The following is an 18,693-nucleotide window of genomic DNA, read 5'->3' on the forward strand; positions in this document are numbered from 1 at the left end:
ATAAATCCATAAATAAATAAATCAAGCCACGTTGATATATCTATGAAAGGATAATCCTGGTTCTTTTAAACTCCAAATTACATGACAGATATAGAAAACCACTTGTAAAAGGCTCTTTTTTGATCATACAGAGTTTATCAACACACCTGTTTCTCATCATCAAAGGGATGTATAATATATATTTGTATTCGTAATATGACATTTATAACTTTCAATTAGGGCTTGCAGACTATTCCAACACTCCTTGCCCACCTGGATTCTGGTGTAGTGGATCTGGAGCGCCCATCTTCTGCCCACCGGGCACGAAGAGGAGCTTTCCTGGTGCTGCTGACCCTAGCCAATGTGAGCCTTGTGCCGGGGGGACCTATTGCCCAGACCCTCAGGCTACGGGGAACCCCAATGTGGAGGGGATCCCATGCAGGGCCTCTTATGAATGCCCTACGGGTAAGTTACGTCACAACATTCACAATACGTATTGGCATTTAACTCATTCACTGCCAGACGATGTGCAAAAATGTGTCCACTTCGGTGCCAAGGGTTTTGTCATTGGCACTTGAATTACAGGACCCACCGAATATTGAGTTTTAGGACAACATAAACATTCAATGCGTGTAAGAAACCTGAGACTCTATTCTTTCATCAGAAAAACAATTAATTTGTAAGTTATATAGGTCCGGAGTTATCTGAACTCGAAGTGGGGGCGGCTGTACAAAAGGCAAATGCTGCCCCTTGTGGGAGGGATAAACATTGACAGATGTCTGACCGAAGCTTCAAATGCACCCCCCTGCAAGAAAAAGCAAAACCCGAACACATTCGTGAATGGCAGCGATTGAGTCGATGTAAAATAGACCAACAAAGGGCAAGATTCAAATCCTGTTGTGCTAACCGCAAGTTGACTTCTGCCGTCTTTGGCTTTCCTTTTAAATCCGGCACTTGGATGTTTATTTGATGTTTTTCCAGTCAATAGTTTTTTGCTCACTTTTCAGGGTCAACCTCAGAGAGGTTGTGCAGAGCTGGCTCATACTGTGGACCACAGACTGCTGAGGCTGAAATCTGTCCAGCGGGTTATATTTGTACAGCAGGGTCACGATCTTACAATCTTCCCGAACAACTGTGAGTGTCCTCACCTTTGAATACCCAGATCTACTCAATTTCTATGCATAGGAAGCATATATCTAAAGGTGATTCAGATAAGAGTGGTTAAAGAGAGTTACATTGACTCTGTTTATATTTTATAAATAACCTCTTCGGCTGCCCTCTACAGCTGCCCCTTTCCCTTCTACTGCCCAGCCAACAGCTCTTCAATGAAGTCTTGTGATGGAGGCTCAAAGCCTGTCAACATTAGTGAGCTTAGAGAATCCAAGAAGTGCTGCTGCAGTATATGTGAGGGTGGCACCTATCGACCGTACCTATCAACTGTATTAGAATGTCTGCAGTGCCCTCCAGGATACTTCTGCCCACCAGGTGTGAACATCCGTAAAAGGATATCTGATTGTTGCTCATGTTTATTTGAAATCTAAACGTACGTCTTGAGACAAACTTGTAGTTCCTTCGCCGATGCGTGTTTGGAACTGCTGTGGCTTGGAATTGAAGCAGATTTATGTGGGACAGGAGATGTGAGACATTCGGTAGCAGAGCTGAAGATCTTTAAGTTTTCTATGGGAGTGACCAGGTTGGATACGATCAGCAATGAGCATATCAGAGGGACAATTCATATCAGAGGCTTAGGAGAGAAAGTCAGAGAGGTCAGACTGAGGTGGTTTGGACATGTCCAGAGGAGAGAGAATGACCATATCGGGAGAAGGATGCTGAGCCTTGAACTGTCAGGTAGGAGACCGAGAGAAAGACCTAAGACGAGGTTTATGGATGTTGTCAAAGAGGACATAAAGGTAGCTGGTGTGACAGAAGAGGATGCACAAAATTGGGTTAGATGGAGGACACTGATTCGCTTTGGCGACCCCTGAAGGGAAAAGCCGAACGGAAAAGAAGAAGGAGATGTAAGACAATCTATTTTTGTCAATGGATGATACAACATCGTGTTTGCTTTTAAAACTTAGATTATAGCTGACGTGCATATTCCACCATGACTGATCCACTAGTGAAAAGGAGGCTTTGATCATCTCCTCTTTCATTTAGACCTGCTTCATATAATACAGTCTTTGTCTTGTACTCAAACATCATAGAGTACATGGGGGAAGTCATTAAAATTGAACAACTGTCCATGTTTTGATGTTCCTGTTGTGTTTGTTAATAATAAAAATACATTTGATTTCGAAGTGCCTTTCAAAACTCTCAAGGACACTTTACAGTCACGGGATTGTTTTTTTTTTTTGTGCGGGTGAGCAGCGGCAGCCATTCGCGCCAGCGTTCACTCTACCCGGAAGTGCTTTGTGTTGACTATTATGTGAAGCGCTTTGTTACAACTGCAGTGAAATTGCTATATAAGTTAGGATGTATTGTATTGTTATTTTTATCCATATTTCCACTTCACAATATCGCTTGCAATTGGTTTCAGGCACAGACGACTACAAGCGCAATCCTTGCCCGGAGGGATACGTATGTCCATCTGGATCCAGACGGCCGACGCCGTGCCCCCCGGCCTCCTTTGCTAATCTAAGCAAAGCACAGACAATCATGAGCTGTCACCCATGTCCGGCTGACACCTTCAACCACCTACATGCCCAGAGAGCCTGCTTCCCTTGTGGCAGCTCCTCCACTTCACCACCAGGTTATACTTGTCAAACTCGAAACTCTTTTTAAAGTACTGCATACAATATGCCCGATATGGTATGAAGGAGATTATTTGTTTATCAGTTTTCCTTTGTAATTGGGAGTGAAAATGTAAGAAAGTATGGAATTGGCTCTCATTCGCAGATGTCAATGGAAATTTGTCACTTGGCTATATGCATTCTAGAATTGGTATTATAAGATAAGAGAACCTGTATTCGTCTCACAATGTAAAGAAAATAAATCACGATATGCAGCATAATCTTGTGTATTTGAATTCAGTCTTCAGTGCATTTAAAGGACAACCGACATATCCGGACAAGTTGTGTCCATAATTTGTAAAATGGCTTCAAATGACTTCTACTGCGCGTATTTGACAAAGATTCCACCGCATATAGCTATATTTTACGTTCTAAGACTTGCGCTGAATATTCCAGAAGTCATGTTTTTGAGTTGGTGACGAGTCTGGACGTGACGTCACTGAAGGAACGCCCCTGACCGAAAAAAAGGACACATTGTAGCAGTCCTTCCATCACGTCAATACATTTTGCTGTGCTTGTTTGGTCTGAAAACGTCATGTTGCACCAAAAAGAGCCAGAAGAGGGCGATCAAGCTCCATATAAGGAATTTATCAGCCTGTGGAAACGGTCTGATTAATTCCTCACAGGGAGCTTGTTCGCCATTTTCTGCATCTTTTCTGGGACGCTACATTGCAGTCCAGATGCCTCAAAATAACACGGAAGGTCTTCTTTAATCAATTGCAAACATGTATGATTTCCTCTTCAGAACTATTTAAATCATATTCATAACTGGATGTGTAACAAGAAAGCATATTCTCCGAATCTAAAGCCATTGTTGTAAATACGGTACTTGATTTTTACATGTCATATTTTGTGTCTTTGCGCAGGTTCTTCATCTTGTGTCTGCATTGGCAAAAATCGCTCTTTTCAACGCTCGGATGGTGCATGCTTGTGCAGAACTGGCTTCATCTTTTATAACGAGCTGGACTTCAAAAGCTCTATGTCTGATAGTGCGCTGGACTGCCAGCCTGAGGTTCGTAGTATTTTTTAAAGAGACACTAAAATGAAGTACACTACCTTCTGCTCTTCATATATTTGCATGTGTATGTGTTTTAGATGTATATGAGGTGCGGTCCAGGGCAGGTTAGGCTGGCTGCATCCAGAGAGTGCGTATCACCTTCCCTTTACTCCTGTAATGTAACCTGTGGACCAAATGGTGGAACTCTAGATGTAGAGATGGGCATGTGAGTATCGCTCATGCTTTGCATTTGTGCTTCATTTCACCCCATAATTTATAAAAGTGTTTAATAAAAATGCTTCAAATGGTGCAGATCGATAGAATTCAGTCGAAGTCAGATTTGTTTTATTTTATCCCCCTTATCCTGTTTCCTCAGCTGCCACTGTAAGCGATATGTCTCTGCCGAGGAGCTTTGCAACACTTCCTGCCTTTCTAAAATGCCTCAACTCTCAGCCCGTTTCTCTCCGGATGGAGATTTGCTCCTCAGCATCAAAGAAAAGGACAGCACATCCTGGGTCAAAGTAAAACTTTTATCTATCGACTTAAAAAAAATACTTTTTAAAAATGCTTAAACTTCTTTCCCTTAAACTTTAAGGAGAAGCGTTTGTCATTTAAATGATAATCAAAACGAATGCTCTTGTAGCATTTTCTGGAGGTAATGGGATTTCTTTTACTCTTGTTCACCATTTGAGCAAAACATGATTCAGCGTTGCATTTTCAAAACCTCAAAAGCTTATCCTAACTTCGTTTCTGCTGGCGGTTTATCACGGATGCCAGTCCGTTCCCTCGCAAACCATCGCGTTCAGGTGGAATCACTCGCGTCTTTTATATTCTGTCAAGGATTTTGACAGCTTAAATATGGAGGGGTTGTAGCTTTGGGCAAAGATTGTGGTTCCGTAGACGTGAATGAAGCATGAGTGTGGAAATTGGGTGATTGGAATTGAATTGCCATATTTTCTGGTGTACAAGGTGCACCAGAGTATAAGGCGAACCCCCAATGAATGGTGTATTTTCAAACTTTTTCCAAATATAAGGCGCAACGGCAATGAATGAATGAATGAATGAATGAATGAATGAATGAATGAATGAAACACATTTTCCAAATTTAATATATAAATACATAAACGTTTTCCAAATATAAGGCACACTACATTATAAGGTGCTGAGGTCGATGCTAGATTTAGGCACTACTTCTTCTACGGTGGGAAATGGAGTTGGTGGCTGCTGACAGTAGTTGCGAGACCTGTTGCGGTTGAATATTACATCACAGATATAAGGTGCACCTGTGTATAAGGCCAGGGCCATCTTTTGAAAAAAATCAAGGCTTTTGGGTGTGCCTTATACACTGGAAAATACAGTAGTTGTTGTTTGATGATGTTGGCATTCAGTCTTGAAGTCGTTGTCATTGGTTGTCTCTTTGTTTTTTCCAGTCTTTGGTGAATGTCTTAGGACCAGATCCCTTGACAAAGAACATTGGCAAAATCCATTTGGTTCAGTTTGACTCTGACGGAGTGTTTGGTTGGATTCCCAAAAAAAGAGCTGACGTTGAAATGTTTCTTTCCGGTGAATTGTCTTTTTGATAGCAATACACTTTCATCAATACAATATCATTTCCCAAAATAATGGGCAAATCATTCTGAGGCCGGCTTGATTTATCTCATGAATAGATGTTCCGACACGCAGGAAGAGAAGAAGCGCAGGTAACCATGAGTGGGACTTGCCTGTCCTTCCTCGTATTTCAAACCCTGTTGTCTGTCTGTCCATGGGTGACATGCTAATTTTCCGTCTAACAATTAACCACACAGGTAAACAAACATGTATTTATTTGTTTGTGTGCGTGTTTATTTATATATTTATGTATTTATTTATTTGTTTATTTATTAAATCTTTATTATAATTTTATTTTCTATTTTATCAGTTTTATGTATTTATTTATTTATTTATTTGAATTTACATATTTATTACATATTTAATTGTGCTTGTTTAGATGTTTATTTATTGATGTATTTAATAATTGTTTACATATTTATTTATTTGCATGTTTATTGATTTATTGATTTATGTATGTGTTTCTTTATTTACTTATTTATTTACTTTGTTGCTTATTTATCTGTCTATTATTTTTTAATGTATTTTTAAATCATTTAAATGTATTTATGTATTTATTTGTTTATGTATTTATTTCTTTATTAAATATTTATTTATTTATTTATTCATTTATTTATTGACTGTTCTAATTCATCCTGTACCAATAAGATCGCAGTTTCAGCCACTTCCCGTTCTATGAGAAAGACCACTTGTTTAATAGTAACCCCAGCTGGGACTTTGGGGTCTTCAGACGTTTGCAGACACTCATCAAGCAGTCAAATCTGAATAACTCGTGGTAAGGTACTGCAGGACTGACTTCCAAGTGCAGTGCTTCATATTTTTGAGGAATATTTTGTTTGATCTCTTGTCAGGTTGGCCCATGGTTTTTCGGAAACGGGGAAATATGTATTTCTGGACAGCGCTGTCCCGGATTGGAGTTTGGTGGTCGTGGTGAGTGAGCATGGGACACAATGTGACCGCCGGGTCTCGGCCTTCCAGGCAATGACCCCAGCACGGCTTGTCAGTTACGGAGTCATCAAGCAACATCGACTTAACCTTTTACCGGATTGGAGAACAATTGCAGGTCAGTACCCTGCTGTTTATGCAGCATTTCCTTACATAATATTACAAAAACGCCATATCCATTCTGTGGTCGCAAATGCGAATAATGCATTGAGGTAGTTTGTAAAAGCTGTTTAAAAAAATCCGCTATTTCAGAAATGTTGATTAATCAAAAGAGACGGCATTATTTTTACCGTATTTTCCGGACTATAAGGCGCACCGGATTATGAAGTGCACCTTCAATTACAAATTTAAAAATGGTTTCTATATATAACATGCACTGGATTATTGGATTGGACTGGATTATCTTTTATTAGTCTTGCAGTGTAGAAATGTACATGTCACAACAGTAACGTGATGAAAGTAAGAGGAAAGGAAAGGAAGAAGTAGAAAAACAAAATATAGGAGCTGCTGTAAAGGCAGCCACTCTCGCGGCGCCATCTCGAAGTCAAAACAACAACAAAAGAACTAAATAAACAATGTGAAACAACACAAAAGACACAGACAGTCATTCAATCTTAAGAACTTTCTACATCCTCTTTGTTGTATGAAGCAAGTCTAGATGAAAGACAAGAGGATCAAAGTGTCCTTTTTACCAGTGGATCAGGGACGTCATGGTGAAATGTACACATCTGCCACAAGCTAAATGATGAAAGCAAACACAAATCTGTAGCATCCATTAACGAAAAGACATTGTCTCACATCTCCTGCCCTATGAAATCCACTTCAATTCCAAGCTGCGCCAGTTCCACATACACATCGGCGTTCCGCGCAGAAGCTCCTTTCTTCTCATCGTGGGCTCCTCAAGCCATGCATCTATCCAGGTGCAGACTGTCAAAACAGCACCAAACTTTACGCTGAACAAAGTGGGGCTGTGAAAATGCTGCCCATTACAGGCGCAAAAAAAATTGCATGGTCAGTTTTTGAAAAAAAAAGGAAGGCTTTTAGGTGCCCCTTATAGTGAGAAAAAAATTGGATCCTTATTTTCTTTATAGATTAGTGGATATATACTTTTAATGTGGGCAGCCGAAGGCACACCTGGACAATAATTATGCTGTTTATCGGTATCTCGATGTGCTTTATCTGTGAGGCGAATAAACTATCTTGGCAAAAGCGAAGGAACTCACAGGTACAGATTTCTGAACAATATTTGAGAGAAATGTGCCTCAAAATGCATAAATATTTATTCTCACCCAGCACGTCCCTAAACGTATCTGTTTTGGAATCAGATCTTGTTGTTGTCTCTATAAACCAAGACTATGCGATCTGTGTTCAGGTCTCCTGAGTCTGCTCTTAGTAGTTGTAGTGGCCGTGACCACAACAGTTGTGGTTCTCTGGCCCAGCAAATCCAAAGTGGTGCCCCAGTGGAGGACAAAGCCCAGGTGGCGCAGCCTTGGAGACCCTCCGCGTCCTGTAGAGTGCCTATGCAGTAGAGACGGGTAAAACAAAGTGTAATTTTTTTTTTTTTTTTTTATCCAATACAAAAACACTGTTTATTTTTTTGTGTGTGTGTGTTTATGTGTGTGGGTGTGTTTTAGTTTATGTGGCTCTACAGGCAGTCGAGGTGTAGGAGAGGGACCCGAGGCGGAGGAGCCCATGATCTCAAAAGGTGGTAAGCTCACTTTTAAATGAGTGGTGGGCAGAAAGTGTTGTATGCTGAGTGGGTAAATTCCTGAAACTTGAACATCAATTCGCAACACCGAATTTCATAAAAACACCACATTTATAAGCCTTTCTGTAACTCCTAACTCTTTAACTCATTCACTGCCAGACATGTGCAGAAATAGGACCACTCCAGTGCCAGGGTTTTTGTCATTGTCACTCAAATTCCAGGACCCACAGAATATTGAGTTTGATGATTACATAAATATTCTAAATACTAAAATAGACTAACTAAACATTCAATGCAGCGTAAAAAGCCTTAGACTCTCTTCTTTAATCAGAAAAAAAGTTAATTCCTAAATTATATGTGTCCAGAGTTATATGAGCTTGAAATGAGGGCGGCTGTCCAAAATACAATGCAATACATAAATATTGGTTTATAGAGCGCTTTAAAGGACAATCGACGTCTCCGGACAAGTTGCGTCCATAGTTTGTAAAATGGCTTCAAATGACTTCTAATGAGTGTATTTTACTAAGATTCCACCGCATATAGCTATATTTTAAGTTTTAAGACTCATGCTGAATATTCCGGAAGTCTTGTTTTTGAGTTGGCGACGAGTCCGTACGTGACGTCACTGAAGGAATGCCCCTGACCGAAAAAAAAAGGAGACATTGTAGCAGTCCTTCCATCACGTCAATGTATTTTGCTGTACTTTTGTTTGTTGATTGCAAACTTGTATGCTTTCCTCTTCAGAACTATTTGAATCATATTCATAACTGGATGTGTAACAAGAAAGCATATTCTCCGAATCTGAAGCCAATGTTTTGATTCTCCAGCAATGCAAGACGTCTTGGCGTGACGTCACACTTTAAGTCATTTTTATTGGTGTTTTGAATAAAAATATCATACTGCCTATTTTGGGTATTTTAGATGCTATAAAACGTTTTTCTGATGTCAGTTAGGAAACAAAAAAGTGACGTCGGTTGTCCTTTAACAACAGCTGAAGCTGGAACAAAGTGCTAACATGGAAAAAAGGCAAACACTACCTCCTTGGGGAAAGGATAAAAACATTGCCAGAGGCAATGGCCAGCGCTCTGACTCGGAAAGCGCTACCAGTAATTATATTGTGTCATGATAATGCTAAGTTTGGTAAATGTGATCTATTTACACAGAGGGTTGTGTCAGGGAGGGCATCCGACGTAAAAACTTAGCCAAAACAAACATGTGAATCAAACCTCTGAAGGAGGACACTGTTTCGCTTCCCAAGAAGGGAAAAGCAGGAAAGAAAAGAACAAGGAAATGTATTTATTTTTTTATTTTAACGTAGCAAATTTTTTTAAATATCAACATACCGATTTGAGTAGAAATGTTTTCCCTTACCTCTGCTTCCGTTTTTTTTTTTTTTTTTTTTTTTTTCTTATGTGCAGTCAATGACAAATGAAGGACAGAGAAATACAATACCACATCCAAGTTTTCAGTGGCGTTTGTACTGGTGAATTGAATAGCACCTTGCTAGTCGAACAATGTTCTTTTTCTGTTTCCTTTACATTTGGTTTGGTTTGGTTCCCTATTTATCGCCACCTGTTCTCGTCATCAGTGTCCCATGTGTTTAATCAATCAGATCCCCCAACCTTTGTGTCCTGTCCAGGTGTTCCTCTTTGTCTTACGACTTTGCATTTAGTTCCCTGAATTCTGTCAGTCTTTTTTGGGGATCATTGTGAGTTGCGACGATGTGATTGTCTGTATGCTCCACTCTTGTCACAGGTTTCTTTTGTTACTTTGTCCCAGGTTTCTGTTGGTTTCTTTTGAATCCAAGGAATTAAATACAAGCAATGAGAAACACCTGGACAAGACTCAAATGGTTGAGAGAGCTGATTGGTTTAACATAAGGGACAATGATGACGAGAACAGCTGGCCATAAACCGGGAACATAACTAAATGTACCCTAAAAAGAAACAAACATGGTTGATTTATCTCCTGTATGAAGACAGCAGCAATGTCTATTTTTTTTTGCAAACTCGCCCTTCAATTACAGCCATTCATCAAAACATGGCTAAAACAACAAACCTAATGAAGGCCCCCCCCAGGACAATATCAGTTCAGCAAGCTCGTGTTGATATGATGTGAAAGCTTCATGTCTCTTCACTGGGCTCTTTTGGATTATTCATGCAGCTTGATAGCACATTTCAGTGTTCGATGGCTACATTAAAAGTCCATCGGTTGTCACTAGGCCTCATTTAATCGGTTTCCCCTGTTTGATTGATAGCAAACATAACGCCCATCATCACACCGGACGGCGATAGTATTTCTATCTCTCAGTTATCCTTCTGCGATTTTAAGCGTCGTCGTTATCATTTATGATGAAAACGTCTCGTCCTGTCGTACGTGAGCATGAACATCGAAGTGAAGATAAGGTGACTTTAAGTGGAGATAAGCGCTGTTCTCTCACAGGAAATGTATCGGTGTTCTGCGATTTGGAGGAGTTCAATGTGAAGACATTATATGACAAACTGGAAGATCAAAACCTTCATGTGGCCTCTCAGCTGGCGCGACATCGCAAAGATACGCAGCAGTTTTACCGAAACATTAATCAACAGATTGATGCCCTACAGGTGACATTAGCTCATGACGTCTTTTGAAAGTCCCTTTTGTAGACGTCAGGGGTGTCAAAGTCATTTTTTGACGCGGGCACATTCTAGTTATGGTTTCCTCTCGAGGGCCGTAATGAATCCAAGGGAAGCCATTAGAATGTTTAATCCCCTCCACATATTACATATCGAGCGCACAAAAAATTGATGAATCAGTTTTCACATCTGAATTCAAGAATAATAACCATTATTGTTGTTTACATCCAAAAATATTAAATTTTGGTTAAGGTTTTAGCAAGCATCATGGAATTTCACAAATTTGATTTGCTTTCGCTGGCTGAAAAAAAATGATGCGGTGGGCCGGATTTGGCCCGCGGGCCTTGACTTTGACACCTGTGGAATACGTCAACAATACTGCCTAGTGTTCTCAAATGATAATTGACGTATTTTCTTTCAGAATGTATTTGAAGAAATGGATGGTAAAAATCTAAGTTTCCTAAATCAACTGCTAGCATCTCAGAATTTAACAAGCTCGAAACCAAACAAGTCTGTTAAAAAGATGAATGATGAAGGTAAATAAACATTTTTTTACCTTACCCACTGATCATGAATATTGTATCATACTGTATTATGATGACTATTATTTCTTTCTCATATGTTCATTATTTATTTCTTATTTTACACTGTATTCGTGCTTATGTCACCCAAAAATGGTTTGTTTAGTTTTTTTTGTTTCAAATCTTTCTTTTCAATTTACCAGTTGGTGAATCCTCAACATTACTGCAAGCTGTTCTCAAATCTGTGGACGCACTTTTATGGAAGATAAATCAAGAGACTCTGCAGCCTTCTCTCTCACACATCAACAGCCAGCCTCTTCATGCCCCGGAATGTGAACGACAAACTCAGATCAGTAATGCCAAGACAACACTGGTACAACACTCATATTCACTTTGTTCTATTGAACTTAACAAATGAAAATTTAATGAACCAAAATCTTCGTTCCAAATGTTCTGCCCTAGATTTCATCAATAAATTCAACCCAAATGGAAGCGCTTCCCCATGATGCACGTAAGGACCAATCGTCAAAGTTGGTGATTTGTCACACCAAAACCTTTTCATACATGCTTATGTATGTATATATGTATGTATGTGTGTGTGTGCGTGTGTGTGCGTGTGTGCGTGTGTGTACGCGCGCGCCCGCGATTGTGTGTGTATGTGTGTATGTATGTTTTGTGTATTTATACGTACACTTTTGTCCTGCGACAGACATGTATCATATTTTTTTTCTTTTCTCTCAGTCCGTTTCCAGAAGCCTCCTCCTTGTTTCAATGATGCGGATTTATCCAAGCTAGTCAGCATATCTCCCTTGTATAAGACTTTACAAGAGATCCAGCAATCCCTGCAAAATCTCAACACAGCTGATCCCGTTCAGCTTCTTCCCAATGGTATACAAACATCTCACTGGTTAAAAGAAGTCATGACAAACAAACAACCACTTTTCCAAAATCCAAAATAAATGATATTTCCCTCTCTTCTCACAGTGATCTATAATTCATCACAAGCGAACCCGAAAATGCCACTCATTCCAACCGCGCTAGACAGCCTCTCGCCCCAGCACACCGCTGTTTTCCTATTTGGCTGCCGGGTGATGGAAGTACTTGAGAAATGTCCCTTGTTCCCTTCCTCCGTGCTCCTCATGCTGGCCAAGTCTCTCCCACTTTCACCACCGTGCTCTGATAACAGCCTGCTGGCACATTGCAGAGGGGACTTTTATTTTGACGCCGGCCATCAAGTTCTTTATCTGTCCGAGGCGAAGCTTGAGCATGTGGGACATTTTATCGGGATCATTCTTCAATCTATGGCTCACGTAGCGTCAGGTGATTCTTACGATAACGCTGCACTGTCTGAAAATTCTTGCAGTCATTTTTGAAAGCCATTTAAAGGACAACTGACATCACTTTTTGTTTCCTAACTGACATCAGAAAAACGTTTTATAACATCTAAAATAACCAAAACACGCATCAGATATTTTTATTCAAATGCAAAACACCAATAAAAATGACTTAAAGTGTCCAAAATCTGCAAAAAAAATGAGCTGCGAATTGGGCATTTTCAGAAAGTCCCGCCCCCAGTTTGTGACGTCACGCCAAGACATATTGCATTGCTGGAGAATCCAAACAATGTCTTCAGATTCGGAGAATATGCTTTCTTGTTACACATCCAGTTATGAATATGATTCAAATAGTTCTGCAGAGGAAAACATAAATGTTTGCAATCGATTAAATAATTTATTCCGTGCCATTTTGAGGCAATATTGGGGGTAAATGGATCAGCAAAAAAAGCAATAAAATGGTGTCCAAGCTCCTGTGAGGAATGAATCAGCCTGTTTCCACAGGCTGATGAATTCCTTCCATGGAGCTTGGTCGCCCTCTTCTAGCGGCTTTTTGGTGCAACACAAAGTTTTCAGACTAAACAAGTACAGCAAAATACATTGACGTGATGGAAGGACTGCTACAATGTGTCTTTTTTTCGGTCAGGGGCCTTCCTTCAGTGACGTCACGTACAGACACGTCACCAACTCAAAAACAAGACTTCCTGAATATTCAGCGCAAGTCTTAAAACGTAAAATATAGCTATATGCGGTGGAATCTTTGTAAAATACGCTCAGGAGAAGTCATTTGAAGCCATTTTACAAATTATGGACACAACTTGTCCGGGGATGTTGGTTGTCCATTAACCTTATTTTCCCATTTATTACTCCACTTCAATTCCAAATGACCAAAACGTCATGACCCCATTCTTGCATTCACTTCTGTCTTTAATCCAGGAAATGACGCCCAGAGCTTCATGCTGGCTCTTCACGATGCGGTCTCAGCTTTGAGTCTCCAACTATTCAACATGTCTTTCAAACAGAGCACAGCAGAGGTTCGTATTTGACATTTCAATGTCATGGCTGATATTCATATTTCTTTGGATCACTCTGCCCCCAGGGTACACTGAATGAAGAATTTGCCAACATCACAGTTCCCAAAGGAGGGCACTTCACTGAGCATCTATTAGATGCAAGGTGAGCTTGAAAATTCAAAAATAAAACAGGAGTCGGGTTTCCACGGAAAAAAATGCTATGAGCTTTTCACTTTCAGAGTGGAACAATACAAGTATCGTATGTTGGAGGAGCTCTTTGAAAATCTCTCGCAAAGTACAACTGAGAAGATTCAGACAGGTGAGTGCCTCCAAGACAAAAGCAATGGTCAAAAAAATCCCATCTGTTCAGAAAAAAAACCCATTTGTTGAAATTTGTAATAAAGATGAAGGGTAAACAATTGGAAAAAAAAATTGCACATCGTCTGACAGTGAATGAGTTAATGGATGTTCAAAAACAAATAATTTGAAAATATTAACTGCAAATTGTTGATTCTTCAAAGATCAATGACAGTTACATTTTACTCGACATGTAATGGATTTTAAAAAACAAACAAAAACCAAAACGAACAAAACATGTAATATTTACCGTATTTTCTGCAGTATAAGGCACACCCAAAAGCCTTATAATATCTTATCTTCCAAAGATGACTCTGCTCCTTATATGCAGGTGTGCTTTATACGTGAAGTAATGTTGAGCCAAATCAGGTCTCACAACAAATGTCAGCACCCACCGACTCAATTTTCCTTAGTAGAAGTACTGCGTAACGACAGCTTTACTACTTTAGTGCCGTATAATGTGGCGTGCTTTATATTTGGAAAACGTTCATACATTTATATATTATATTTGGAAAACGTTTTTCATTCATTGAAGGTGCGCTTTATAGTCCGGTGCGCCTTATATATGTAAAAATTAAAAACGCACCATTCTGTGGGGGTGCGCCACATACTCCGTGTATAAAGCGCACACACCAGAAAATATGGTAATTCAATAATGAGGAACCCCGTGTATAACCAATGTTACACATTGAAAATCATTGGTTTCATGGGTTAAATACTTTTGGGTGCGTAAAGTATTTGCTGAGTCAGGCTCACTTGTCCTCCCTTTTTGTTTTAAACAGACTCTATGATCACAACATAATAAAAAAACTGCAGCAATTAGCAGTTTCAAGCAGGATGTTGATCTCATAAAAAAAGGTGTACGTCAGCAAAAAAAAATGTCTTGTGGTTATTTGTCAAGCTAACCAAGCATCCTCGCTTTTTTTTTTCAATGCTCACAGCAGGCAATGATCTCACCTTTTTCAACCGCTCGCTTTTCCAATGGATCAATTTAGTCCGTCGTGAAATTGGCTTGCGGTACACGTAGACACATGCACACTGAGTTAGTGATAAACATAAAAGGACTTCACATCCACATGGTTGATTAGCAAAAATCAGTTGGTTCTGTTTTGGGGTACGGGGGATTGTTTCCTTTGTGAATGTTTCTCCTCAACCTTAAAAAAAATCCAACAACTAATGGGAATTGATTCATAACAGCGCAGACAAGAAAAAAACAACAACTAATTATTTAATGAGCCTTCAGTGGGATAATGGTAGACGCTTCTACTTTGTAGAACGAAGAATATGTATTGGCTATGTGAAGCAATACAATACAATACAATACAATACATATTGATTTATATAGCACTTTAACAACAGCTGAAGCTGTAACGCAGCACTTAGATCACTTCATTGAAAGTAATCCAATATGTTTACTTCATTTCATGAAAATACTTTGAAATTAATATATTTCTAAGGAATTGTGAATTTTTGAAATCAAGACATATAAGGCTCATTTTGACTTTACCAAAGATGGAATTTACTTCATTTTCATCATAAAAAGTATGCACAAAACCTTTAAATGGCGCTTGTGTCAGCTCATGAATTAAATATGTCACACCTCCAAGGCAATTATCCGTTCCTCTGTTTTCTATTGCCCTGATCCTCATCAGGTTTTGGATGAGTCTGAGTATTTGCCCACTTGAGATGTGTGTGGAAAAAAAAAATATAAAAACAGTTCCAAGTAATTTCATTATCAGGACTGTTTTTTTGCTTGCGTTATAATTGATCTTATCAATTACTATTGAATTAAAAAAAAGAAAATAGCACTCTGACACTGGTGAGGCTGCTGAAAGCACCATTGTCCTCAGCCATGCTTGGGTTCTCGTCAGGGTGACAAGGACGAAAGACCAAGGTGGAGGGGAAAAAAGTGTAATTGGATAAATACAATGGAGCCTTTCAAACAAATACACACATCCATTTGCGATTGTAAATGGAGGTTCGACCCCAGTGAATGTTGGGGGAGAGAATCTGTCCCTGAAGTCATGGTTATCCGCTTACTTCAGCCAAAGAGTTCTTGTTCCAAGGCAGGGGTACAATATCTTGGATGAGAGACATTGGTTTCATCCCAATTATGACAGTGTACTGTGGGATTGACCTGAGGTGAAGTACGAAATGTACTTTTCTCAATGGTGGGCTAGCAGGGCACAGACTAATGTTAAGATTTTTTTGTCCATGAATTTGTATTAAATAATTCCAAAATATCTTTCAGCTTCCTTTCATTACCTTTCCCTTGTTGTGCTGTTCCCAGATGTGTTTAGTATTATACCGACGTCACTTTTTTGTTTTTTTAACTGACACCAGAAAAACATTTTATAGCATCTAAAATACCCAAAACACGCAGTATGATATTTTTAGTCAAATGCAAAACACCAATAAAAATGATTTAAAGTGTCCAAAATATGAGTTGAAAAATTGAGCTGCGATTTGGACATTTTCAGAAAGTCCCGCCCTCAATTCGTGACATCACGCCAAGACATCTTGCATTGCTTGTGAATCAAAACAATGGCTTCAGATTCGGAGAATATGCTTTCTTGTTACACATCCAGTTATGAATATGAATCAAATAGTTCTGAAGAGGAAAGCATACATGTTTGCAATCGATTAAATAATTTATTCATGCCATTTTGAGGCAACATTGGGGGAAAATCTCTCACCCAAAAAAAGAGGCACAAAATGGCGACCTCCTGTGGCCACATCCGTTTCCACAGGCTGATAAATTCCTTATATGGCGCTTGGACGCCCTCTTCTGGCTTTCTGGCGGCTTTTGGGTGCAAAACGAGGTCCCCAGACAACAAAAGTACAGCAAAATACATAGACGTGATGGAAGGACCGCTACAAAGCGTCTTTTTTACGGTCAAGGGGGGTCCTTTAGTGACGTCACGTACGGACTCGTCACCAACTCAAAAACAAGACTTCCTGAATATTCAGCGTGAGACTTAAAACGTAAAATATAGCTATATGCGGTGGAATCTTTTTAAAATCTGCTCAGTAGAAATCATTTGAAGCCATTTTACAAAGTATGGACACAACTTGTCCGGAGACGTCGGTTGTCCTTTAAGTTTCTTCAAGTCAAGTTATTTCCTGGTTAGTGACATGCTCTAGTGGACGTGTATTAAATCCCACCCCACTCACAGCTGTGGATTGATTCAGATGTTGCACTACTGAAAGTTTGTGTTGAAATGCACTGCCCACTACTGATTTTTCCATATGCAGATATGCGATGATCACACTGTATTTAATCACGTTTAAATCTATACCAATGGTATCTTCCACCATGGGTTCCGTCCATCATTGACTTAGCGTCTTCAGCCTTCTCACGTTCCTTTTTTTTCTGCCTATTTTTACAGGTTTACCACAAGCCGGGATTCCAACGGAGGTACGTATATTACTGACAAAATGATCGTCATTGTCAATGCCCATTAAAAAAATAGCTCTCTTCAAGATGTCCTGTGTGCAAGAGGAGATAGATAGCATGAACGAAGACTTCTTGGAGCTCAGCAGACAGCTGCAGGCGCGGGCTTGCGTGAGCACGATGAAAGATAAAGAAGACCAATCTGTGGTAAAAAGATGGATAGTTACACATTGCTCATATTTATATTCTTCCACATATACTGTATATCCTGATGATTTTTTCATATGTGCTGTCTTGATTAGCACTTTTTCCATCTACTGTATAAGGTGCACCGGACTATAAGCCAACAGTAATTCATAACGGTTACTCTAAATATTTTACATGATAATGTAAAAGGTACCATATTTTCCGGTGTATAAGGTGCACCGGAGTATAAGCCGCACCCCCAATGAATGGTCTATTTTCAGATTTTTTTTCCATATATAAGGCGCATCGGACTATAAGTCGCACCTTCAATGAATGAAAAAAAGTGTTCCAAATATAATATGTAGATATATAAAACATTCCTAAATATAAGGCACACCAGATTATATGGTGCTACTGTAGAGGCTGGGGTTACGCAATACTTTTTATACGGTGCGGAATTGAGTCGTTGGCTGCTGAGAGTAGTTGCGAGATCTGCTGTGGCTCAATATTACTTCACATATAAGCCGCACATGCATATAAGGCGCAGGGTCATCTTTTGAAGAAAATCAAGGCTTTTGGGTGCGCCTTATACACCAGAAAATACAGTAGTTAATGCTCAGTTTTTGAGGTAAGATGTTGGAAATTGTGTTGTTTCCTTGGAATGATTCATCATTTTCAAACTCTTGAATTGAATCTCATCAGATTGTTCATTTGTACCTCAAGTTGATAAGGACTAATGTTGATTTTTGTTTCTAACACTCATCTTTTTACAGATCACTGATTTAAGTCACATAGCAAACAAACAACCCCCACAATAAAATCACATTACTAGTAACACACACTGTGCCATGTGTCCTGTCGCAGAAGGCAGCTCCAGGAATCCTCAGCCGTAATGGAACAATCCTGCTGGATTTGAAGAGACGTTATATATCTCAGCGCCTCGATGAGCTCCAAATCAAATTGGAGCGCATCGGGCAGCAGAAGCAGCAGCAGCAGCAAAGAAGCCAATCCAGTGCCGGGGCATACACGTGCAGCAGCGCCGCTCAGCAGGCGCCGGTACAGAGCTGTGCTGGCACAGAACATTTGTGATTCCTCCTGGGGTATTCCAACTGGCCGTAGTCGAGGCCAGCAACCAGCGGAGACAGACGACTTGATAAGAGTGACCTTGAGAGTCATGTTTCGGCACAAGAGAGTTGAAACTTTGACACGCCACTGGGATCACACATACCACAGAGTACACACATGCT

At 39.8% G+C, this 18,693-nt stretch overlaps 1 protein-coding gene across 1 annotated transcript in view; it reads left to right on the forward strand.

Moving 5' to 3' along the window:
- The window catches only part of LOC148888466 (uncharacterized), a 74,496-nt gene that overhangs the window by 55,662 nt on the left and 141 nt on the right, over positions 1-18,693 (forward strand). Inside the window, exons 79-103 of the mRNA XM_089013330.1 lie at positions 220-444; positions 987-1,113; positions 1,265-1,464; positions 2,516-2,728; positions 3,635-3,780; positions 3,864-3,991; positions 4,142-4,286; positions 5,196-5,328; positions 5,433-5,570; positions 6,022-6,148; positions 6,225-6,436; positions 7,691-7,853; positions 7,953-8,026; positions 10,469-10,629; positions 11,063-11,177; positions 11,366-11,535; positions 11,625-11,673; positions 11,904-12,050; positions 12,147-12,482; positions 13,433-13,530; positions 13,596-13,672; positions 13,749-13,828; positions 17,256-17,284; positions 17,351-17,467; positions 18,311-18,693. The exon at positions 18,311-18,693 is cut by the window's right edge and continues 141 nt beyond it. Coding sequence (XP_088869456.1) covers positions 220-444; positions 987-1,113; positions 1,265-1,464; positions 2,516-2,728; positions 3,635-3,780; positions 3,864-3,991; positions 4,142-4,286; positions 5,196-5,328; positions 5,433-5,570; positions 6,022-6,148; positions 6,225-6,436; positions 7,691-7,853; positions 7,953-8,026; positions 10,469-10,629; positions 11,063-11,177; positions 11,366-11,535; positions 11,625-11,673; positions 11,904-12,050; positions 12,147-12,482; positions 13,433-13,530; positions 13,596-13,672; positions 13,749-13,828; positions 17,256-17,284; positions 17,351-17,467; positions 18,311-18,535 — 3,635 coding nt within the window. The 3' untranslated portion in view covers positions 18,536-18,693. The remainder of the gene's footprint in view (positions 1-219; positions 445-986; positions 1,114-1,264; positions 1,465-2,515; positions 2,729-3,634; positions 3,781-3,863; positions 3,992-4,141; positions 4,287-5,195; positions 5,329-5,432; positions 5,571-6,021; positions 6,149-6,224; positions 6,437-7,690; positions 7,854-7,952; positions 8,027-10,468; positions 10,630-11,062; positions 11,178-11,365; positions 11,536-11,624; positions 11,674-11,903; positions 12,051-12,146; positions 12,483-13,432; positions 13,531-13,595; positions 13,673-13,748; positions 13,829-17,255; positions 17,285-17,350; positions 17,468-18,310) is intronic.

The sequence above is a fragment of the Hippocampus bargibanti genome, linkage group LG14 (assembly GCF_051943395.1).
Source record: "Hippocampus bargibanti isolate YZ-2025 linkage group LG14, ASM5194339v1, whole genome shotgun sequence".
NCBI lineage: Eukaryota > Metazoa > Chordata > Actinopteri > Syngnathiformes > Syngnathidae > Hippocampus > Hippocampus bargibanti.